The sequence below is a fragment of the Diabrotica undecimpunctata genome, chromosome 7, assembly GCF_040954645.1.
Source record: "Diabrotica undecimpunctata isolate CICGRU chromosome 7, icDiaUnde3, whole genome shotgun sequence".
NCBI classification, from domain to species: Eukaryota; Metazoa; Arthropoda; class Insecta; order Coleoptera; family Chrysomelidae; genus Diabrotica; species Diabrotica undecimpunctata.
In genome coordinates, this window is record NC_092809.1 from 134319811 (window position 1) to 134347032 (window position 27222).

The 27222-nt window shown below is 30.9% G+C and overlaps 1 protein-coding gene across 2 annotated transcripts in view; it reads right to left on the bottom strand.

Moving 5' to 3' along the window:
• Positions 1 to 27222, bottom strand: part of LOC140446983 (serine protease gd-like) — a 136438-nt gene that overhangs the window by 80081 nt on the left and 29135 nt on the right. For both annotated transcript variants that reach the window (XM_072539577.1, XM_072539578.1), the window contains exon 2: positions 9241 to 9463. In XM_072539577.1, the coding sequence (XP_072395678.1) occupies positions 9241 to 9463 (223 nt within the window). The remainder of the gene's footprint in view (positions 1 to 9240; positions 9464 to 27222) is intronic.

The window sequence follows — 27222 nt, forward strand, 5'->3', positions numbered from 1 at the left end:
GCATTCGTCTCTGCTTACCACAATGGCTGCTTAATTTTCCACACAAAACACTAAACACTACTTCTTATAAATTCTCAATTACAATATCTTCAGAAAACCACCAAAAATTAATATTTTTTTGGGGGCATCTCAAAATTCCATTTTAGTTTCACAATTATTTTGACAATCACCCTCTCTCATCCAACGCATCATCGGATTCTTAGTCCATGAAATTTTTTTGTTTTTACAAAAATTACCTGACGTTAAAATACTTTCCTTCAAACGAACTTGAATTCTTTTCTTAACTTTTATAAAGGAGAAAACTCAATAACCAATAATCCTTACTTATTACTTTCTAATCTATTATAACCGCAAATTTCAAATAGTTGTGTACTAAATCTAACTGCTCATGTCCAAACCGTATTGTCTTTTTTATCGGAGAAAACTGTCCAAATCACTTATTCACGTATTCGGAAACCACTCATGTACAACTAAACTATTTCTATACAGGGTGTTCTCGATTTTTTTAATGGTCTTTCTAATTTTAATTTTATCTAAAATTTGGGGATCTTATTAATATATATATATATATATATATATATATATATATATATATATATATATATATATATATATATATATATATATATATATATATATATATATATATGTAAAAGATAAAGTCTTTTAGCGAAAGCCGCTATCGCTTTATTAAATTAAATGGCCAAATATATGGCCTAGGAGGACAAATTCGTTAAACTTCCCGTGCTCGAATCGGTATCAATAAAGTGTTATGATCATTTCGGCCTATCCCAGCCTCATCTGACACATGGGCTGATACAAATTCAAACTTGGAAAGTCCAACGAATGTCTCCCAAAACTTCACTACAACAGTAGTTAGCTTACAAAGGCGCCACCTGCTTTGGCGGCCGTGAACGAAAATAATATGATAATATCGTTTTCTGTATCCTTTGTGCTATGCGAAATGTGTAAAAGATAAAATCTTTTAGCGAAAGCCGCTATCGCTTTATTAAATTAAATGGCCAAATATATGGCCTAGGAGGACAAATTCGTTTAACTTCCCGTGCTCGAATCGGTATCAATAAAAAGTTATGATCATTTCGGCCTATCCCAGCCTCATCAGACACTTAGCGATAGCGGCTTTCGCTAAAAGATTTTATCTTTTACACAATTCGCATAGCGCAAAGGATACAGAAAACGATATTATCATATCGTTTTCGTTCACGGCCGCCAAAGCAGGTGGCGCCTATGTAAGCTAACTACTGTTGTAGTGAAGTTTTGGGAGACATTCGTTAGACTTTCCGAGTTTGAATTTGTATCAGTCCAAGTGTCTGATGAGGCTGGGAATATAAATATATATATATATATATATATATATATATATATATATATATATATATATATACATATATATATATATATATATGTATATATATATTATATTACAATATATATCTATATATATATTATATTACAATATATATCTATATATATATATATATATATATATATATATATATATATATATATATATATATATATATATATATATATATATATATATATATATATATATATATATAGTGATGAGTGCCTTACCACCCGGCAAAATAGCGAAAAGGATAGAAGACAGATTAAGTTGTGAGATAGTACGAGATAAGGCTAGTTCTTGGCGTGGCTATTTCACTTCAGTCATAATTATACGGATGACCTCGAAAATATTTTATTTTAATAATTTCTGATGTTAGAATAAATGATTGAATAAATTAAGATATATTATAGTAAAAAACATTAATTATTAGCGATTTTAAATTATAAATCTTTAAGTTTATTTAATAATAAAAATATTTTATCTGAAATATTTGATGAAACTGAAGCTAGGTATGTTCAATCCAAAACAATTATTGTGTGTAGAATTGGCGTAATAGTTGGAGACGTGGTCTACTGACAAGAAGATTGGAGGTTCAATTCATACCAAGGATAAAATTTTTGTTTTATTTAATCAAAAAATAATAGAAAATATGATACATATTGGGTAAAAAGTTTTCGAAAAACTCATTATTTACAGTTTATTCTTATTTCAATGTTAAAAAATAGAAATACAAAATAATTCAAATTCAATTTCAGTTTTACAGTCTTCAGTTGTGATTGCAAAATAATCCGGTTAAGACTGTTTAATGCCAAATCCATCACTAAATTCTCAGTGTTAATATAAATTCCTCTGTACAGGTAATGATTTTTAAAACAACTAACAACATTGTAATGGATGCGCGCGAACAGCTGCCTGCTTTACAGCTAACCATATCATCAAGCCATCAAAAATAATATCATACCGAGAAGTGTTTTTGCACGGTAAACAGAATTTTTTTATTGAAAAAACAATTCGTGAAAATGGTTTTAATGGTCGAGGAAAAAGTGCAAATTGTTGTCTGGCATGTGAATGGATTGTCAGACAACATGATTAGACAACAATTTGTAAATATGTTTCCAAATAGGCCGGCTCCAGCACGATCAACAATTCAGTCTATTATACGTAATTTTTTTACTTATGGATCCGTGTTCACTCCAAGAGGAGTTGGTAGACGAAGGGAGGTAAATCCAGATTTGGAACTAAGGGACACTTTAATTTGTGCAAGTATTGAGCAAAATCTTACCCAATCAACATCTCGTCTCGGAGAATAATATGGAATTTCAAGATTTAGAGTAGGTAAAAATTTTGAAAGGACATGGATACCGTCCCTATAAAGTTCATAAATCCAACGAACAATTCCCTGGGGATCAATATAGACGTTTAGAATTTTGTCAAACTGCAATGGAAATGTCACATCAAGATGAACATTTTCTAGAGAACGTTTTGTTCACCGATGAATGTACGTTTTCATTGCAGGGCCGTCACAATTCAATGAATGCTCGGTATTGGTCTCGAGGAAATCCTCGTCAGATTTATGTCGCTCGTACCCAGCGTCCTCGAAAAGTAAATGTTTGGGGAGGCATAATAGGGAATCATGTCATTGGTCCATTTTTTATAGACGGTATGTTGACTGCGCGGAAATACTTGGAACTTCTGCAAAATAAAATTGTCCCAGCCCTTCGTAATTTACCAATACCTTTCGATTCCATATGGTTTCAACACGATGGTTGTCCCGCACATAATTCTCGCATCGTCAGTGAATATCTCAGTGCGACTTTTCCTAATCGATTGATTAGTGGCCACGGAGATATTTTTTTGGCCTGCAAGATCACCTGATCTTACACCTTGTGATTTTTTATGTGGGGATATATCAAGTCCAAGCTATATGGAATTGAAGACGATAGGCCTAATTCTCTCCAAGAATTAAGAGAAAAGATCTCTGATTCAATGAGAGGTATTAGTCCAGAAACATTAACTAATGTTAGACGAAACTTTTAAAATAGATTGGGTTATTGTTCTGCTGCTAATGGAGGCTTATTCGAACATTTATTGTAAATACATTTCATTAGAATAATTTTTTTTTATTTTTATACAATTTCTACCTATTTAAATATTTTTGGAAGTACATTTATTTAGAACGTTCTTTTATGTTTGAAGAATTATTACTTTATTTTCGAAAGTACGACATTGTTTTTTTAATAAGATTTTCATGTTTTACTATAAACACTTCTAATAAAAACTGAAATAAATGTCTAGTGATTTAAAGCAAAACGATATAATATCTGCATAATTTCAAATTTTTAAAAAAATAAAACCTTCATGTGGGATTTGAACCCTGAACGTCTGCATGAGAACATCGTGACTTGAACTCTGATCCATCAAACTTTTATATTTCTTTAGTGACAGTTTGGGTTATTGTTCTGCTGCTAATGAAGGCTTATTTGAACATATTGTAAATACGTTTATTTACAATATTTTTTTTTAATTTTGTAGAATTTTTACTTAAGCAAAACGATCTCTGCATAATTTCAAATTATTAAAAAAAAAAAAAGAGAAAACCACTTGTGGGTTTTGAACTCTAATCGTCTGCGACGTCTGTGTCGAGTTCTGACCACTAATCCACGAAGGATAGTGATTATTTCGTGACAAGAGTGTATGAAATCCTCACATCATAGTAGAAATTATTCTTGATTAATAATTTAAAACTTTAGATTAAATAATTACTATTAATTAAATTATTTTATTCACATTTTTGCTTTATTGTGGTCAATCAGTTTTTACTTTATGTGAAATTAAAAACTGGAAATACGTTACACATAATAATTATGACCGAGGTGATTTAGCTCGAAGCTAACGTCTAAAGGTGTGAGACTATCGATTTATAATGCTAATTATAGGTTTCTACCGATTATTTCCCACCTCTACTACTTTCATCTCTTTTTATTTCACAACGTATTATATTTTCTATCTTTTGTGTTATTTTGCCGGTTCTGAAGGCACTCATCACTCTATATATATATATATATATATATATATATATATATATATATATATATATATATATATATATATATATATATATATATATATATATATATATATATATATATATATATATCTATCTACAGAGAAGTCAAAATAAAACAGAGCATATAAATTACATGTATTCGTTGTCGACTCCGCTCCAGGCAGGTTTTCAAATAAATATCAAATATTCGAATGTACTCGTACTGCTGGATTCTGAACCATAACAGAGATCGATATCGATCCAGTGAGTTACTCAGTTATAATTTAAAATCTTTGCGGTATGGATGTACTTATGTTAACATTTTGATTCTCTAGAATTCGTCTAATGTGACCAGGCCATCTAGCTCTTTGGGCTCTTATTTTTGTCGTAATTATTAGTTTTCCATACATCCTCACTATTTCTTTATTTGTTCGTCTTCTCGTAATATTCTCTACAGTCTTTACTTCTCCGAAGATTTTTTGACTACTTTTCTTTATAAATAAAATTATAAAAATTATATAAAATTAAATAAAAAGAATTAAATAAAATAAAATAAAATAAAATAAAATAAAATAAAATAAAATAAAATAAAATAAAATAAAATAAAATAAAATAAAATAAAATAAAATAAAATAAAATAAAATAAAATAAAATAAAATAAAATAAAATAAAATAAAATAAAATAAAATAAAATAAAATAAAATAAAATAAAATAAATAAAATAAAATATAAGTAAATAAAATTTATTAAAATTATAAAAAACTATAAAAAAATTATAAAAAATGTTAAAAAATATAAAAAATAAGTAAAATTAAACTAAATCAAATAACATTAAATTAAGTTGATTATTATTAAATAAAATTATACTTATTAACTTTAAAACAAAATTATAAAATTAAGCAAAAATAAGTAAAATTAAATAAAATTACACAAAAATAAATACAATTAGGCAAAATAAGCAAAATTAAAAAAAAATTAAATAAAATTAAATAAAAGTTAATGAAGTAAAATAAAAGTAAATATAATTAAATAAAATTAAATAAAACTAAATAGAATTAAATATAATTAAATAAAATTTAATTAGATAACTAAAATTAAACAAAATTAAATAAAATTCAATCAAATATAATCAAATTCAATAAAATTTAATCAAATTTAATAAAATTCAATAAAATTCAATAAAACTCAATTAAATTCAATGCAATTAAAAACATTCGAATCAAATCGGAATTGATTAAAAAACCAGCGCTTTGTGCGTAAACGATAACTTTTTTTTTGTTTTTTTAAATCCAATATAATGAAATATAATGAAAATCAAAAAGAAGTAATTAAACATAAATACAAGATAATAGTAAAAATGTAAATGATGAATAAATTTTATATTATACTTAATAAATTTTGAAAATTATTAAACAAAATAAAAAAAATTCAGATTTTTTAAATTGTAATGTACTGAAATGTGCGGTGTTGTTATAAAAAGAATATTAAAAATTCAGTAATAAGCAGACAGAAGTTTATAAATCCATATATAGTGATAATTAGACTTCGGCAAATATGCAAATAAAAATGTAGAAAATATGCGCATAAATATGCACGTGTTTACCCGAAAATATGCAAATATTTTACAAAATATGCATACAAATAAATAAAAAAATCGTAAAATAGTAACAATTTTATTAAAAAAAAAGTGTACATAACTAAATATTTCCTACTATTCATTAAGATTTACATTTATTTTAAGTAACTACATCATTTTTAAGTATGAATAAACTTATTTAGAATTATAGTAACAATAAATGACCAAGTGGTGTTCAAAATTTTCTAACAAAAACTTGTGGCTTCTGTCTGAGTACATATATTTATATATGGAAAAACTTCGTTCAACATCAACTGATGTAACGGGAGCATTTTTCAAATTAACCAAAACATTTGGTTCTAAATTAATTGTTTCCGAAATATTTCCAGCTAGAACACTGACTGCTTCAGAAAGAATATGGTAACCTTTATTTTTTTCCATAGTAGCTTCAAATTTTTTTAAAATATCTTTTCCAATATTACCTCTAACGTTCCGACAACATGACGCAAATTCTTTTATTAATGCTGTACTTTCGAACAATGACAGTTTTGGTGATTCTAACTGAGTAATTGTTTTTTGAACAAAACTAAAATTTGATTTTATAAATGAAAGTTCTTGTTGAAGCAAGTTACTCTGAAAAGTTTGTTTAGAATCCAAAAGAGATTGGGAACTTTCATCTGTTAACGTATCAATTATGTTCTTTATTTTAACAAAATGATCTGCATAAAAATTAGCTGCTTCTAACCATGTTCCCCATCGCGTTAAAATAGGTTGTGGTGGAAGAGGAATGTTAGGTAGCATTTCTTTATAAAGTTGAATTCTTATAGGAGATTTAAGAAATACTTTTTTGACACTGGATATCATGGTATTTACAAGAGGAAACTTTTTTCGTATTTCCTCTGCAAGTCTGTTTAATCCATGCGCTACACAAGTAACATGTATTAAATCTGGGAAAAATATTTTTAAATTTTGTCCTGCTTTCACCATATAAGGAGCAGCATCCGATAAAATAAGCAGTAATTTATTAGAAGGAATAGTTGTCGGAAGAAAAAAAGTTGCTAATGTTTCTTGTATAAAACGCGAAATTGTTAAAGCATTTGTTTTCTCAAGTTGCTGGCATGAAATAAGATGAGATTTTGGTAAGGTATCTTCTTTAAGAACACCAATCAATAAATGAGCAATATACTTTCCTGAGGAATCAGTGGTTTCGTCTACAGATATGTAAAAATAATTATCTGCAATTTCTTCCTTAATATTAATTAACACCGACGAGTATAGCCCGTTCACATTATTTCTTCTTAGAGACCGATCACTTGGAACATTAAGTTTGCAATATTTTTTTAGAAACGAACTAAAATTTACATTTGCTAATTTTGAAAGCGGTATGTTTGCAGACACTAATGCGCGACACAAGTCTTCATTAAAAGTTTCTTGCTCATCTAATTTTTTTGAAGTAGATTGGAAACATTTAGCCATTGAAGTTTGATGTTTTCCTCCTATTTTTCCTTTTTTTGCAATGTGTGAAGCAGTTCTCACATGTTGGTCTATCTGAAATTTCTTCTCACATTCTATCTATAAATAAAAATAAAAACCTTTATTTTAACCCAACCTTTAAAATATAAAAAATACAAGGTGTTTTTGGTTAATCAAATAACTGGTTTGGAAAAAAAACACTCGCTAAGTGTTTTAAATACAGTATTAATCCACAAATTAGTTTGTTTTTGTTACTAACCATTAGTACATCATATAACTTATTTTAAAATTCAACAAAAGTTTTTTTTTTGTTAATTCAATTACAATAAAAATAATTGTGTTTTAAAATAGCTGACTTCATAAAAAAAAGTAAAGGTGAAAAATTTTTCTAAATACACACCATTGTATTGTACCATGGACAATTTTTTCTCACTAAAGGAAGCTATTTTTCATTTAAAAACAACCTACGAGTACTAAATTTCAAGGAAATACGTTTATTGGTTTTAAAGTTATTGTTGTTATTAACTAAAAGAATTTAATTTTTTTAAATTTTAACACCCTGTATCTCGAAAAGTAAATAAGTTTGACCCCTCATTAACTATATCGTTTTGTTCAATTTTTCGAGAAGTATCTACAGTCAAACGTTGTAAGTGTCATTTGGAAACACCCTGTATGTATGAAATATTAGATATTTAATAGAAAATATTAGATACTTACAATTTTGCCACAGACTGGGGACACAGACTTTATAAGGTTTAATCCAAGTTGAAGCACTGGTTGTTTTAGGCATTATAAAATCACAATCTTCCTTTTTGTTACGCACAACGAGTGTTTACGCTTTGAATATCAAAACAAAAATGATTTACAAATCTGAGCATCAAATTAGAAATGTTTAGGTACCTAATTAAATAAACTGGGAGATTTTGGAAAATCCCTAAATTAGGAACAAAACTATTAGCCGTTTACTTGCTGTTAAGATACAATAAATTGTAGATAGATTTGGGGATTAGATCATAAAATGCAAATGAGCGAACCCTTAGCGATTATCCAATAACTGAATGCCTCAGTGACCGAGACTTTCTAAGAATGTTGAGGGCTACTTAAATTGATCTTCTTTGAAATTGTAAATGTTTTGTACCTGTAGAGATTACGTACTTAGATCATTTCTTGATTAAAATGACTACAAAATTTTATACAAGAATTGAAATAAATTGGTATGTTTAAAAATTTTCAAATACAGTATAAAAATCTGAACTTTTATGCACTTTATGCAAACTTTTATACAAATATGCCAAAATATGAAATATTTGCATAAAATATGCACAATATGCAAAATATGCAATATGCATATTTGCCGAAGTCTAGTGATAATGCGCTATTAAAAGTATTCGGTTTTGTCGGCACTTCCCAAGTGCCACGCTCCGTTTTTATTCTTTTCTGTTTTTCAGCTTCTTCTTTTTATTTTGTAATCATGTTCCTTTTCGCTGACAGATTATCGAATTGTCAAAGTAGTTGTTTGTTAAGTTTTTCTTTTGTTTATTGCTCCCTGTTTTTTCACTTTACATTGTGTTGGTCCTTCGCTAAATTTTCCTTTATGTTTTTATCTGCAGTTTTTGCCAGACTTTGCGTAATACCGGTTTTATAAATTTAAATAAAAAAGACTTAAAGAATAAAAATCGGCGCCAAAAACAAAGATGAGCAGAATAATAAACAACGTTAAACAATTAAAATATGCTTCAATAAACGAACAAGAAAAAATTCAAAAATACTTACCGGCCTGTTCGTATAAAATTTCGAAAAAGATGAGTTTACACTAAATACTAACGACGTGGAATTATCGTATGGCAGATTTGCTTCTCCGTATATTCTTCCTTGTAAATCTTTATAATAGGAAAAGTATTTCTTGCAGGGATTTGGAGGTATCCTTTGGCTCAGCATCATTGGCATCCAAATTAGTAGAAAAGCAAGTCCATATTTGTGCTTCATCTTTAATGATCTGAAAGTGAAATAATTATTATATAAAAAAATATGTCTAGTTATTGAAATAAACAGGATAAAATACAAGAGTCCACCACAGACTGATACCTCTATAGTTTTAGCCATTGTTACGATTGTCTTTTTGAAACAATTATATAACTTGTGTAGTTTGCCAGATTTAATGTATTTTGGATTTCAGTTAACATTGATTTATCATTATATAGCATTCTCAAGTGCAGAAAAAAGCCTCCATATAATAAAATTTTCATGTTTTTTGTTACTCATGTTGCTTACCTAGTCTTTGACATTATGATCACTTTATAAATTCTAGCATGATTAATTCCATATAAAGGGTGGTCCTTAAGTAATTGCACAAAAAGAAACCATAGATTCTGCACTTTAAAATATTACGATTTAAGTCAACTTGCTTTAATAAAATGTTGATATTAAAAAAGATACAGGGTGTTAAAATGGAAATTTAAAATTTTATTTTTCGCTATAACTTTCATGTTTGTAAATATTTATGGATAACAATTTACAATTGGATGCTTTTGAGTAGGAGAAATTATAATTTTATACATACTTTAATGAAACTGATAGAGACGCCACATATGTGACATTAATTTGCTCTTTAGATTAGCTCTATTTGTGTTAAAAAATATTAAAGACACATTATTTTTACAAACAAAAGGTATACTTGTTAATAACTTCAAAATTTAACCGTTTTAGAGATAATCGCGTTTTATGTGTTAGCTGCATAATAATTCTTAGTTGTGATATTTGTGCGGTAAAGCAATGAGTACCTGTGAATAAGCATAATTATTAGTTTGTTGTTATTAAATCAACTTAAAGATAATAGTGTAATATCTCAAAATGCTTTGTTATTGCTGCTAAATGTCTTATTGTAGAGAAGCTTCTATCTTCTTCTTTAGGTGTCGTGTCCGTATTCAGAAGTTGGCCGTCATCACGTGTACAATTTCCTTTCTCCATCGCTTTTATAAGTTTCTATAAAGGCGTTGTATCACTTGTTCTCTATTGTAAAATACCGAGGCGAGCGTCACGGAAAAAGCGCTACGAGACGGCGTCACGAGTAGCTTCACGAACTAACGGTCTTTACATCGATTTACTACTCTTTATTAATTCGTTTCTTGTCATCATATATTTTTTAACGATAGTTGTTAATTAATTCCTTTTAAACTATAATCAAACTTTATATAATGATTACATTTACTATCAAGGAAATGATCGAATATAAAATTTATATTTTATTAACCCAGATATTACTACCGTCCTTTTAAAAGGCAGTGTAAATTATGCGTAATTTAGGTTAGTACAGCTACCAACTGATAGATGGCTCTAGATGGAGTGTTTTCAAGAGCCAGCATTCGACAAGTTTTAACGATTTTAGTGCGCGCACATGCTGTAATTTTGAGGTTATCTGTGTAAATTGCCAGGTTTTGGACTACAAAATGGATACTTATAATTGGAGGTAAGTGTAGAATTAAAAAACTGTTATTTCACGGCATTGGCATGTGGATTATTGTATAATAGGGACTTATGTACGTATATTCTTGGGTCGAATAGTTGTCACGTTGTTTCAAAGGCTCGCCGCTTGGGATTTCATTTTGTTCTTTTAAAAGGACGGTAGTAATTAGTACTACCAACGTGCGTATTGTTTCAGGAGACCTCTCAAATTGCATGAACTATTAGAAGAGCTTGATTCTGATGAAATCCCAGTCCCTCCAGATGGTTTGATCATATTTCCCCCAGAAAATGCCAATGATGATGTCACCGATTGCGACTCCGGCGATGAAGAACTAACTACAATAAATAATTTACCGGGTAGTCAGTTGAGAAACGATGTAGAACTTGTTTTTGACAACGCGACTGAATTACCACAAGATTCTGTGAATTCCAGCCTACCAGAAGAAAATTCGGATGATGACAATATACCATTGGCTTTGTTTCTTTCCAAGGAAAAGCTGCCCCATCAATTAGAGAAGAGAATATCTGCACACTGGATTCAAGGAGACTTGTATCAACACCCTGATTGTACTTACTGGAAAACTCAATTTGGACCGAAAATGACTCAGTCGCCGATGGAAATTTTCAATTTGTTTTTTGATGATGAAGTCATCAATTTGGTTACCGAATACACTAACATCTACGCAGGACAAAGAAAATCAAGGGATAGATTTTCCCACATAATGAAAGTTTTGCATGTTTGCAATAACTTGTCATTAGATAAATTTGATAGATTTGCCAAGATGCGACCCCTGTTCGACGTAATAAACAAAAAATTTATACAATTTTCCCCTTTAGAACAACATCACAGCATAGATGAGGCAATGGTTCCGTATTTTGGTCGCCATCCCACAAAACAGTTCATCAGGGGAAAACCAATCCGTTGGGGGTACAAAATGTGGGTAGGAGCCCTTCGTCTGGGATACATAGTTTGGTTTTCTCCTTACCAAGGTAATTCCACTACAATACCTGAACAATATAAAGTCCTTGGATTGGGTGCATCAGTAGTTCTATCCTATGCAGACAGATTGAATGAAGTATGGCCTCAAAGGCGATTCCATCTTATTTTTGATAATTATTTTACTTCTATTCATTTACTGCATGAGCTAAAACAAAGAGGCATATTTGGTACAGGCACTGTAAGGGAAAATCGCACCATGAAATGCCCTTTACCCTGTTCATCTATTATGAAAAAAACTGAACGTGGTAAATACGAGTATCGTCTTGATAAAAATACAGGAATAGTGGTTTGCCGCTGGCATGATAATAATATCGTTTCTATTGCTTCCAATTTTGTACCAGTAATGCCTTGCTTCTCTGTAAAGAGATTTTCACAAGCAGAGAAAAAACATATTCAAGTTCCTCAACCAAATATTGTTAGAATATACAATAACTTCATGGGTGGCGTTGATCGCAGTGACCAGAACATCAGTTTATACCGAGTGTCTATAAGAGGAAAGAAATGGTATTTTCCCCTTTTTGCTCATTGCGTTGATATGGCTATTCAAAATGCGTGGCAGATTCACAAAACTCAAGACGGTAAACTGGATCAACTTGAATTTAGAAGATCTATTGCAACTAATATTTTGGAAACTTTTAAAAAAGAAACAAAACGCGGACCTTCTAAGCGGAATTCGAATTCGGTAGCCAATTCAAGATATGACGATATTAACCACTTGGTTCTTTATCAAGAAAAGCAATCGCGATGTGGATATTGCCACAAAAAAGTCCAGTTTTTGTGTGAAAAGTGCAAAATACCTTTACATCCAAAATTTTGTTTTAAATCCTTTCATTCTTTGTAAATTGATACTAATAAAAGATATATGATATCTGGTACCGTATATTACTACCGTCCTTTTAAAAGAACATGTCAAAACTTGACAGGTATCGTCATAAAAAAATATATGATTGTGTTTTTTGGTTCCATATGCTATAATTTCCATGAAAATTCGAAATTAATTCAAAACGTTAACAATAAAAGTTTCAGTAATATCTGGGTTAATAACTTAATATTTAGTCTCACTTTGACGGGTCTGTATTTTGTTGATACATTAGCAGGTGGCGCTACTAGCAAACCTAATTTATTGAATTATTTTAATAAAATATAATTTGTTTAAAATAGAAATAATAAATAAATATTAAAATTACTTTATTAAATGTAAAAATATTATTTAAAAAATACAGAAAACATAGTAAGAAGCTTCGCGCTAGTCTACAGTTCCAGCTACTTCCAGCTTTTTCTTAAAAGCAGTTTTGGTGTGACTAGGCAACCCCAAGGCGTTAGAGGAAATTTTAACATAATAAGCTAATATCACGAAATCTTTTGATAACTAAAAATATGTCTTGTTTCGACTAATCAGTGATTTTTGTAATATCTAGTTTACTTTAGTTAATTAAGAAAAGCAGAAAATGTCGAGGCATAATGATTTTTCTAATATGGATATGAAAAGGAATATTCAAAAAGGTACCCAAACAGGCTACAACCTAATCACCAAACCTTTAAACATCTCTTTCGGAATTTAGGCGAAAGTAGTTCATTTAGTCCTAAACTTAGGCCGATCGAAAATCATTTAGTCTGATCAGGAAGATGAAGCAGTGGTTCGCATTGACGATGATTTTCAAGTAGGTAGACGACATTAATCTTCAGCGTTATGAAGATATATAGAAAAGGAGATAATAGAGCTCAATAAATCAAACACAGAACTACATATCACAAGAAAAATTATTTATTGTAATACTAATTCAATTTGTGACAGAATATTAATGGAGGGGTTGAAAGGAAAAGTGGTACGAGTGACATTTTATAGAAAAGTCAGATATGTGCATGAGTGGCTAGATGTTGATATTTATTACTGGTACGAGTACAAAACACAATCCAGTACGGACATCTGTCTGTAAGAAGTAAAAGCTCTCACCAATTTCTGGTAATAGTTTTCTGTATAAGTGGTTCAAGTGTACATATCCCACTTTTGTTCTAAACCTTATGCAGTTGTTTATGACAGCCACGTTTTAAAAGTGTGCAGCGATATTAAAACAATTTGTAAAATAACCTTAAAATAATGCAGGTAAATCTTCAATGCGTTTGGTATGTCTACAATCCTATACTACTATTTTATTTATTTATATCTTCAAAAAGTAGTAGTTGCAGAATCTGATAGCATAACTTAAAAATCTAACCTTTTTTTTTTCAGAATCTGACAGTTATTCGGAATATGACGATCCAGAAGGGGACAAAAACTATAGTCCAATAGAAGATAGTAGTGGCGATACTAATCATAATCTAGAAAACTTTACAGATGTTTATTTTGTAGGCTTCTTATTGTTACCGCCCTTTTTAATTTAAATTTGATGTTCTGTCAAGGTTGTCAATGTGTAATGACAGATGACAGACGACAAGAAGACTGTAAGACATGAAATTGGAATAAAGTTGTTTGAACCATGTTGGTGTTTTATTTTTATTTATAACCTTGATAACCTCGAAAATAACCTACCGGGTACACCACCACCTGTGTTAACACCCCAAGTGAATAGCCCCGGCACAAATAATAATGTGAATCCGAATGATGATATGGTAAATCTTGTTAATTCATTGCTTCAACAGAATGCACAGATGCTTCAGATGTTACAACTACAAAACAGCATGTCAACAATAAGTAATCCTGTACCAAATTTTAATATTTCAATATTGAAAAATTTAGTGGTGAAGGTGATTCCAGCCAAGCAGCAGTATGGTTAAAGCAAATTGAGTCTACAGCGGTACTATACAATTGGCCAGATGCATTTATATACCAAACAGCCAAAAGCAATCTCAAAGGTGCTGCAAAGTTCTGGTTTATATTCAGAAATGAAGAAATCACAGATTGGTCCAAATACAAAACGGCTTTCCGGAAAACGTTTCTGTTTTCACAAAATAAAACAGATTTATGGAGAAAGATGCAAGAGTGTACTCAAAATCCAAATGAGAATGTTTCCATTTATTTCCATATGAAAGTTTCTTCATGCAAATCACTTGAACTGACATTTGAAGAAACAAAAGAACAAATTGCCATTGGTTTGTGGAGTAAGGAATTGAGTAATTTTATTATGTCAAAAGAGCATCGTGATGAAGACACCCTGTATCAAGACATCGTGAGTTATGAAAGAATTGTTAGTGCTCGAAAAGATAGAATAAGCGACAGAAGAGAGAAACCTAATGCAAAGAAAAACTATAATACAAAACGTGAACATTCAAAATATGACTGGCAAAGACCAACTACTTTTAAAAATAATCTAGCTACACGAAGCAAAGCTATTAGATGTTACAACTGTAATGAGATGAGACATTCTGCAGTTCAATGTACTAAACCAGCTAGACAGAAGGGTTCATGTTATATGTGTGGAGCAATAGATCACCAAAGAAATAATTGCCCCAAGAATGAGTCCAGGATGAATCCACCCAAGGTCAAGATAGAAAGCAACACTGCACTTTTTGTGGAACAGCATAATGCAAGTGGGTATATGTTGCCAATTTGTCTTTTGAAGGACAACATTTCTATTTATATTGATTCTATTGTAGATTCAGGTAGTGCTATATCCTTAATAACTTTAGATACTGTAAAATCTTCTGGGATTGGGATTCAATTTTGAATTTCCTGATATTCCTGAGAAAACTTTCCAGGGTATTAACCAAAGGAAATTAGAAATTTTGGGTTCTGTGTTGTTTAAAATGAAAGTTAATGACATACTTATTGATTTACTTATTTATGTTGTACCAAACGAAACCATACCATATAAATGTCTGTTAGGTAGAGATTTTATGCAGAACAACAACCTTACTGTATCTTTTTTAGGGAATCAAGTAGAGATTTCTTCTAAAGATATTGAAAATACAAATATTTACAATGATATTTTACATATTGACTATGTAGATAAAAATGAAATTAATATTGATATCAATCTTAATTTAAATAATTTAGATCGACATAAGTTAGTTGATATTTTTATGACTGATTATGTAAATCCAGAAAGACCTAATGAACCTATGACTAAATGTGAAATGAAAATTGTTGTAGATCCAAATCATGTTCCTTTTTATTATAAACCACGTAGGTTATCATATGCTGAAAAAAATGCTGTACAAGAAATAATTACCGACTTGTTAGATAAGGATATTATTCGTAAGAGTAATTCAGAGTATAGTTCACCAATAGTTTTAATTAAAAAGAAAACTAATGACTTCAGACTATGTTTAGACTATCGTTCATTAAACAAAATCACTTTACGGGATAATTTTCCAATCCCACTAATTGAAGATCAACTTTGTCAACTTAAAGATAAACATTATTTTTCAACTTTGGATCTCAAAAGTGCTTTTTATCATGTTAATGTAGAGGAATCTTCAATTGAATACACATCATTTGTAACTCCCAGTGCTCAATATGAATTTTTGAAAATGCCATTTGGTTTGCGCAATTCACCATCTGTTTTTATGCGATACATTCATACTATATTCAAGGACTTAATGGAACATAACAAATTACTAATTTATATTGATGATTTATTAATAGCAACAAAAACTGTTAAAGAGAACTTATCTATTCTAAAAGAGATATTTTGCTTATTGGTTCAAAACAAATTGAATCTCCGTCTTGATAAATGCTCCTTTTTAATGACTGAAATAAATCATTTAGGCTACATAATTAATGGTGATGGGATAAGACCAAGTGATAGACATATTAATGCAATTAAAGAGTACCCAGTACCACGAAATGTTAAACAGTTACACAATTTCATAGGCCTTACTTCATATTTTAGAAAATTTGTTTCCAATTTTTCAATAATTGCTGGACCACTTTATGATCTATTAAAAAAGAATGTTTCATTTGAATTTGGAAGAGAACAAATGAAAAGTTTTCATAGTTTAAAACAAATTTTAGTGTCCAAACCTGTTTTAGCTCTCTATTCTCCTACAGCTGAAACTCAAATCCATTGTGATGCAAGCTCTAGTGGTTATGGTGGGATATTACTCCAAAAACAAGCAGACCAAAAATTTCATCCAGTGTTCTTTTACAGTCAGAGAAATACTCAAGCAGAATTTTAACAGCATAGTTTTATTTTGGAACTAAAAGCCGTTATCAACACACTTAACCGATTTAGAGGATACTTATATGGAATTAAATTTAAGATACTGACAGATTGTAATAGTGTAACAACAGCTTTACAGAAGAAGGATGTTAACCCTAAAATTATGAGATGGAGTCTCATTCTTGATAATTTTGATTATACCATAGAATACAGAAGTGGAACAAGCATGAAGCATGTTGATGCTTTAAGTAGGTGCTTTGGAAGTATTTTAATAATTGAGAAAAACACTTTTGAACATAATTTAGCTATTAAATAAGGGCAAGATGATATTATATGTATATTAAAGGAGACATTACAATCTAGTGAGCATAAGTTGTTTGAAATGAACAATGACATACTTTATAGAAAAAGTAATAATTTACTACTATTTTATGTACCTGAATCAATGGAAAACAATGTGATTCTGAGTTGCCATGATGAATTAGGACATGTGGGCTTAGATAAATGTTGTGAAGCCATAAAAGAATCTTACTGGTTTCCTAATATGAGACAAAAGGTAAGAACTTATATTACAAATTGTTTGAAGTGCATTGTATTTGTTCCTAACAGTGGTAAAAAGGAAGGATTTTTACACAGCATACCAAAGGGAGACAAACTGAACAAATTCCCTTCGTTGGCTCAGTGAAGATGTTCGTTCTGTTGTAATGGAAACACCAAATAATAGTAGCAGAGTTTATTGTTGAGACGTACACTATGGGTGTAGACCCGGGATTACTTTGAGTAGGGACTGATGAAGTTGATCGTTGAAGACTATATGTTCGTTGAGTGAATATTGATTGAATGCTTCTCTAGTCAAGAGGTATTAGTTTTATATAAATTCTATTTGGGTCAATATTTTTCGCGTACCTAGCGTGATATGTGTATTTAATTTATGTAAATTGTTTAACTTTGTCAGTACTTTTGACTGATGTCCAAATTATTATTTATAATTGACCAAATGTGTATGTAACCTAATTAACTACGTGTGTGTATTTAATAACAAATAGATTCATTCGGTCTACTGGGTGATAAAATTATACTGTCCAATTTCGGATATGAATTATGAAGATTTGATATTGGACATACTGCGGAATCGGGCAATCTGGCCCAAGTGTCAATACTCAAAGTTTACATATAAGTATTAACACTTGGGCCAGATTGCCCGATTCCGCAGTATGTCCAATATCAAATCTTCCGGCTCGAAGGACCATGAACAAATTCCCTTCGTTGGCTCAGTGAAGATGTTCGTTCTGTTGTAATGGAAACACCAAATAATAGTAGCAGAGTTTATTGTTGAGACGTACACTATGGGTGTAGACCCGGGATTACTTTGAGTAGAGACTGATGAAGTTGATCGTTGAAGACTATATGTTCGTTGAGTGAATATTGATTGAATGCTTCTCTAGTCAAGAGGTATTAGTTTTATATAAATTCTATTTGGGTCAATATTTTTCGCGTACCTAGCGTGATATGTGTATTTAATTTATGTAAATTGTTTAACTTTGTCAGTACTTTTGACTGATGTCCAAATTATTATTTATAATTGACCAAATGTGTATGTAACCTAATTAACTACGTGTGTGTATTTAATAACAAATAGATTCATTCGGTCTACTGGGTGATAAAATTATACTGTCCAATTTCGGATATGAATTATGAAGATTTGATATTGGACACAAACCATTTAATATTTTACATTTGGATCATTGTGGACCACTTGAAAAATCTAAAGGAACTGGTTATAGACATATTTTTGCAATTGTAGATGGCTTTACCAAATTCTTGAAATTGTATGCTTGCAAGTCAACTAATTGTAATGAGGTTATTAAATATTTAAACTAATACTTCTTTACTTACAGTAAACCTTTAAAAATAGTCACTGATCGAGGCTCAGCATTTACATCCAAACAATTCACTGAATTTTTAACAGATAATGGAATACAGCATGTTCTTGTAGCTACTGGCGTACCAAGAGCCAATGGACAAATTGAAAGGTTCAACCGGTTCATTATACCAATGATAGCGAAACTAACCAAGGGCCCAGAATGTTGGGATCAAGTAATTAATGAAGTTGAATTTGCTGTCAACAACACTGTTAATCGAACTACAGGTCAGACACCTTCTAAACTATTGTTTGAAATGAACCAAGTAGGTAATGTCAAAGATCATTTAAAGTATTTTCTGTCATCCATTAACAAAGACAAATCTGATATTAACGAACTACGACATAATGCATGTGACAAGATAGAGAAATCCCAAGAAGTCAATAAGCTGTATTACAATTCAAGACATAAACAAGCTTCAATTTATAATATTGGTGATTATGTCATGACACCTAATATTGATGTTACACCTGGTGTAAATAAGAAACTATTACCTAAATTTAAGGGACCTTATATTATTAAGAAAATATTACCTAATGACAGATATCTAATTTCTGATGTTGAGGGGTTTTAGGTGACTCAGAAACCATTCGAAGGTGTATTTGATGCTGATCATCTCAGATTATGGATGAAATCATCACACTAAACTAAGTCTTCTTCTACGAATTATTAGTTCTATATGGGTTTTATCCATACAGAACTTAAGTATTATGGTTCTTATTTTATTCACATTTTTGTTCACACTAAATTACTTACTTTATAATTGATGGATTCGACCGTTACTTGATGGAAATTCATTTTATGTAACAATAAAACACTGAAAACTTTGTTTTCAAAACTTCCACAAAATTTATTTTAAATTCTTATCACTACAGCTGTTTCGCCTGATTGCCTTTCTCAAGTGATCTGTTTTTGGCATGGGTTTACACTTTATAGTCTCTAATGAAATAGGTTGGTGAGGGGAGAACTGTTTGTCTCAAGCTGGTCATTCAGAATTATATCTGTGTTTTTTAACTTGTTGATTTCCATAGATTCTAACAAAGATAGCTTAAGGCCTTTATTTTGAATGTGTAGAATTTTAAATTCGTCATTAAAAGAATGATTATGATCTAGAAGGTGAAGTGCGTATGTAGAATCTGTTTTTCTATTATTGAAAGCCCTTTTATGTTCTGCTATTCGTTTATTAAAATTTCTACCTGTTTGACCAATGTAAGTTTTTGGGCAGTCGCCACATTTAAGTTTGTACACACCACTGTGTAAGTGTTTTTTATGTTGGCTCTTATTGTTTTTAATATATTTGCCTAGGTTGTTATTTGTTCTGAAAGCTGGTGTTATTCCTTTCTTTTTTATGTGTTTGGCTATTTTTGTTGATATTTTGCCTGTATATGTAATCGAGCAGAAGGTACTGGGTTTTTTCTCTGGTGGTGGAAATACTAAATTCAGGGCTTTCTTGTGTAGTTTTTGATTTAACATTTTATTAATTGTTTGTTCGTTGTATCCATTGTTTACTGCTATTTTCTTAATGATATTTAATTCTGTCTCAAAATTGTATTTTGACATAGGAATTGCTGTTAATCTATGTAACATACTATGATAGGCTGCCAGTTTATGTTGTGTGGGATGGGATGATGAATTGTGAATAGTCGTGTCAGTATGGGTAGGTTTATGAAATATGGAGAAGTCATGTTTGTTTTTAAGTCTGGTAATTTTTAAATCTAAAAAATTTATGGATTGATTTTTTTCTGTTTCTATTGTAAATTCAATATCACTATGAAGAGAATTAATATACGATAAAAATTGGTCGAGTTGCCTGTTAGTTCCTGTGAAACATACCAGTACGTCGTCTACGTATCTCCACCAATATAAAAACTGTTTGAATATGGGATGTTTTGAAATCTTTGTCTCTAGATGATCCATAAAAATATCTGATAGCAATGGGCTTAGAGGATTGCCCATTATAAGTCCTGCACTGTTATTTGTATATAAGTTTTTCAAACCATAATTTTTTTAATAGATTTATAAATTTAACAGATACCAAATTTAGTAATAGCGAGATACAACTTTTAGAGAAAGGATTGTTACTTACTTTATGTTTAACAACTACAATTTAAATTTACGCAAAACAATTAGTGTCTATTATTACCCATTATGTCTACAATTAAGAACTTATACTTATGATGAATTACGTTTATGAGGAATAATTCCTGAAAGGTTTTTATGATAACTTATGTTTATTAGAAATAATGTTTGACAAATATTTATGAATGTTATGATTTTTGTCATGTTTATGTACTTTCAGTGTAGTTATATTTTTGTTTATGACAGATGAGATGTCGACAAATATTTATGTTAAGATTTTTCATGTTTATGTACTTCCAAATAGTTGTATTTTTGTATATGAAAGAGCGAGGGCGCTCTTGTTGTCGGTTGGCCGAGTTGTAGGCTTCTTATTGTTACCGCCTTTTTTAATTTAAATTTGATGTTCTGTCAAGGTTGTCAATGTGTAATGACAGATGACAGACGACAAGCAGACTGTAAGACATGAAATTGGAATAAAGTTGTGTGAACCATGTTGGTGTTTTATTTTTATTTCTTAAGAAATTGAAGACATCCTTTCTACAATTTAAACATGTCATTAAAGAAAAAAGGCCAAAAACGTTTGAGATATAGCAATTTAGATAAGAGGCAAGTAAGAAAACGAAAAAGGAATGCAGGTGAAGAATACGTAGGCTATAAAAACAAGTTAGTAAAAGCAAGAAGTTTGCAAGGAAATATTTAACCAGTTCTAGTGTCTAGGAAATTGGAATCTGCAGAATGCATTCATTATGTCTTGTACAGAGATTGCTTTGCCCAAACGACGACGTACAGAAGCTGTTACTAATAAAGCAAAGAGAGTTACTATCAAATAGAAAAATATGAGCGTTTGCAAAATGTTTTTCTGAAAAACCTTGGATATCAATTAGCAATGAATGTTAATAGATATTTTAAATGGGATATCTGACGTTGGAATCATCGCTGTCGATAAAAGAGGAAGAGCTTTATGTTCTAATAAACTATCACAGGATGTAATTGATGAGGTAAAACGACATATTGATATGTTTTCAAAATATATCACCCATTACACCAGACATGACAATTCCCGTAGACCGTACCTTCCTTCATTTTTGACCATAAAAAAATATATGTGTTACCTAGTGCACTGTCACGAAAATAACGAAGCTCCTGTCAAGGAATGGTGCTACAGGAGAGTGTTTAATAGGTACCGAATTTAATCTAATTTCATCATGCCTTGTCCGATATTTGTAATAAGTGCGATAAGTTCAAAACATTAATAAAATCGTGCACAAGTAAGTCAGATAAAAAGAAAATAATGTGCAAGAGAGAGAAGCCGAATCGGAATTACAAGCCAAAATGGACGCAAAAATAGTGGCGGAAACTTCAAGGAATGAAGAAGTGGTATCCGTTTTTTTAATCTGCAAAAAACTTTACATACACTGGCACTTACAACCAACAAAGTGTTTTATATGTGAGTATTATGGACGTATAATTTTGGGATCCATAATTTGGGCAAGAAATGTGCTTCGAAGTATATGTGGGATGAATCAGTTGCATCCAGAGGCTTTATGGAAGTTTCTTCATGTCTTTGGAAATTTATTGCTGCTCTTGCATTGCATTTAGTGATTCTTGTTCGGGACAAAATAATACAAAAAACTTTTTATGTACGTGATTAAAGAAACTCAGCTAGAAATAGTAGACCACAAATTCCTACCTTCATGAAATACGATAAAAATTTCGGACTCATTGAAAAGTACAAAAAGCAAGTACCTTATATTTGTGTACCCAGTGAGTGAATGAATTCTGTGAGAAACAGTTCTAAGAAGTTTAAATGTGATTAAATGAAGATGAAACACTTTATTTTGCTCGAAAAGCTTATTATTGAGCATTTTCATTAACTTCCATATTTAACAGTTGATACCAGGCGATCTGACATCTTGTGAATTAATCGACAGTGTTGTTAAGGAAGACGAAGCAGTAAATTATCTAAGAGAATTTTTAAATTGTCTGGATAGTCTAGGGGAGTTATCACGGATTTTATGATATTTACTTAACTCTCTTATTGATATTGAATTATGATAATTTTCTTCTTTCTTTGTCAACCATTTTCCATCCACTCCTAAATGTAGGTCTCTCCCAATTGCTTCCATGTTTCTCTATCTTGCTCCAATCTAATCCACTGTTTGCCTGCCACTATTCTTATATCATCTACCCATCTTTTTTGAGGTCTTCCCATGCTTTTTGTTGTCGTCCTTGGTCTCCATTCTAGAATTCTCCGTGTCCACCTGTTGTCATTATATCGGGCTACGTGACCTGCCCAGCGCCATTTCATTTTTGTAATTTCTTCCATAATATCCCTAATCTTCGTTCTACGTCTTATCTCGGTGTTTCTAATCTTGTCTCTTAGTGATATTCCAAGCATGATTCGTTCCATTGCACTTTGCGTTGTTTCTAATTTTTTAGCAGATTTTTTGGTAAGGGCTACTGTCTCCAAGCCGTAAGTAAAAACTGGTAGTATGCATGTGTTATACACCTTTTTCTTTAAGTTTACAGGAATGGAGGTGTTTTTCAAGATATATGCTACTTTGCCGAAAGCGCCCCATGCCAGTTGTGTTCTTCTTTTAATTTCAGCATCTTGATTTGATTTTCCTAGTTAGATAACATGACCTAGATATACATAATGTTCAACATTTTTTATGGTATGATTTTGTATTGTTATATTTGTCTGGTCTCGGCTTAGTATTTTTGTTTTGCTGTAGTTCATTTTTAAGCCTACCGCTCCTGAAACTGCATTTAATTGTTGTAACATATCATTTAGTTCTTGGATATTATCGGCTATTAAAACTATGTCATCTGCGAATCGCAAGGGGTTTAGGTATGATCCGTCGACGTTGATACCCTTATTGTTCCATTCTAGTTTCTTAAAAATGTCTTCTAGAGCAAAGGTAAATAGTTTGGAAGAGATGGTGTCTCCTTGTCTTACTCCCCGTTGTAGTCTTATGGGATTAGTTTTTGTGCTTTCGTCCAGCTTTATCTGCATGGTGGCATTTTCATATATGTTTTTAATTATGTTAGTGTATCTTGAATCTATACGTGCATTTTCTAGAGATTCAAGCACTGCCCATAATTCGATGGAATCAAGTGCTTTATGGAAATCGATGAACGCCATATGAATTGGAACATTATACTCGGTGCATTTTTCTATCAGTGTTTTTACGGTGTGCAAGTGGTCTATGGTACTAAAATATTTTCTGAATCCAGCCTGCTCGATAGGTTGATAGAAATCGAGCTTATGTGTTAGAAGGTTGGTTATGATTTTAATTAGTAATTTATACAGATGTGAGAGCAAGGATATTGGTCGGTAATTCTCGATGTTTGCTTTGTCTCCTTTCTTGAATATTAAAATGACTTCGGAGTTGTACCATTCTTGAGGAATATTTCCTTTATCAATTACTTTATTAAATAAAATATTTAATACCTGTTCTATTTTCTTCCACCAATTTTCAACATTTCGACTGTAATTTTATCCTCTCCCGGACATTTATTCGTTTTTAGTTGATTTGGGGCCATTCTTATTATTTCATAGTCGGTTATGTCCGGTATTTCTTCTGAGTCGGTGTTAATTATTGTTCGTTCAGTACGTCGTTGTTGTGGTTGTGTATTTGCCGAGTATATTTTAGTGTAGAATTTTTCAATGGCCTCGCTTATTTCCTTTCTGTCTCGGACGGTGACGTTTTTCTCATTTTTTATTTCTATGATTTTTCTTGTGACGTTTGAGTTTTTTGCTTTCTGAATACTTTCATACTGCAGTTAGCTTGTATTATATTTTTTATTTGATTGTTAGTATAGTTTCTATGATCGTTCCTAATTTCTTTCTTTACGTTTTTGTTTAAACTTTTGAAGCTGTCCGAAGTTCGATCTGGTCTGTTTCGTCTTTATTTTAGTAGTTTTATTGTATTAGGTTGAAGTTTAGATGTTTTGGCTGTTTTCGTGTTTGAGCATATTTTCTTAACCGATGTTGTTACAGTTACTTTTAGTTTATTGGCTAGTCCGTTTATAGCCATTTGTCTCAGTGTCTCTACTGATTTTAGTCTTGTGCTTAGCTCTTTTTGGTATTCCGTTAAATTCTCGTTAAATAAGTTTGTTTCGTTCTACTCTCGTCTGTATTTTAATATTCGCTCTAACCAATCTATGGTCACTTCCCGTATAAAATTTGTTTAGTACTGTCACGTCGGTGCATATGTTTTTGTTATGATAATAATTGAACATATTGAACAATATTAGGCGTATAATAACCAAGCTACAGCAAAGCGTGGCCGGGTCAGCTAGGAAACATATACACGTGTATATGTTTCCATTCGGATTTTGTACAATAACAGCCTTTGAATAATCACTTTCTAATCTCTGCTGTTGGTGCCCTTACATGCAAAATTTGGGAAGGAAGTAGCTCTCTATTTGAAAGAATATAGTCGATCACAGATCTTTATCCTCTTATTTTTTCAAAGATATAATGTGTTGTTTCGAGAAGCTTCCAGATGAATCGATCGCGGGAGAGATCAACCCGTCAGGCAAACGAATTAGAGGTGGACTATGCCAGAATATTCTAGTACATAATAACTTTTATATATAAACATACCTTCTATGAGTAAAGGTTAGTTCATAAGATATTTTCGTGCTGTAAACTTATAAATAAATATATTTATATAAATTCGAACCGCTCGTTTTATTTAATCTCGCTACAAAGCGAATGCAAGCTTTTGCTAGAAGATTTAAACGTTTTCATGTATGTATAAATATATAATTTAATTTTATGTTCTGCAATCCAAGCTGTTCCATGACATGACAATCACCTATAACTCTTTTACGAAAAAAGTTGTTTATTTAATAGACACCGTTCTAAAGTAAGACGTTACAAGGAAGTTTATTATCAGTCTCCGACGCGTCTAAATTTACTTATGCCCGGTATTATAAAACATTTTACTTACAAAGTAAAATTTAGTTTGAAAGTAAAATAATTTACTCTACAGATTTCCGTATTATAAACGCGAAGTAAATTAACTCTGGAAGTAAATCTACGAACTAAACTATTCGTTAATTTTCTACCAAGTAAATTTTATTTAACAAGTAAATATGACACTAATGACAGTTTCAATGTGTTTTCGGCTGGTGTGAAAATATAGTAATAAGGTTATGTTTTAGATTATAAACATTTTGTTTTTGCAAATACATAAATATTTAGATTTAATAATATTTAGAAATGTCCTCAGTATCATCAGTGTCAGACGTTAATTCTCCAACTGTATCTAGTGTTGATAGTGACCGGTCCGAACCAGAACAATTAATAAGACGGCGGCGGCGTAGGGCTCGTGTTTTTAAAATCAGACAAAATCCGATCAACATGTACACTGAAGAAGAGTTTAAGAGTAGATTTAGATTAACGAAGAATTCCGTGCGCTACATTCTAACTTTGATTGAAGACGACATCAAACCTCTGACTGCTAGAAATAAATCTATTTCTGCTGTAAATCAATTACTAATTACACTTCGGTTCTTTGCTTGTGGGTCTTTTCAAATTAATATTGGTGACCATTTCAATGTTACAAAGGCTACAGTTTCTAGAATTGTACATAAAGTTAGCCACACCATTGCAAGATTGCGACCCAGATTTATTGAAATGCCTAGACTTTTACACAAACGACGTGAAATTTGTGCACAATTTTACAACATTGCCAGATTTCCAAATGTTATTGGTGCAATTGATGGCACTCACATTCGAATACAGTCACCTGGTGGGAATGCAGCTGAAACTTTTCGTAATAGAAAGGGGTATTTTTCAATAAATGTACAGATGGTTTGTGATGCAAATTTAAATGTAATGGATGTAGTTGCTAGATGGCCTGGTTCCTCCCATGATAGTCATGTATTTGATAATTCGCTGATAAGAGCTCAGTTTGAAAACAATGAGTTTGGTGAAACATATTTACTGGGTGATAGTGGTTATCCATGCCGAAAATATATTTTAACTCCCTTACATGATCCACAAACGCCAGCTGAAAGGAAATACAATTCTGCACATATCCGTACACGGAATACAATTGAAAGATTGTTTGGGGTCTTAAAGAGGAGGTTTCCTTGTTTGTCTATGGGACTAAGAGTCAATGTAAATAGAGCTATTCCAATTATAGTGGCAATTTGTGTATTGCATAATATATGT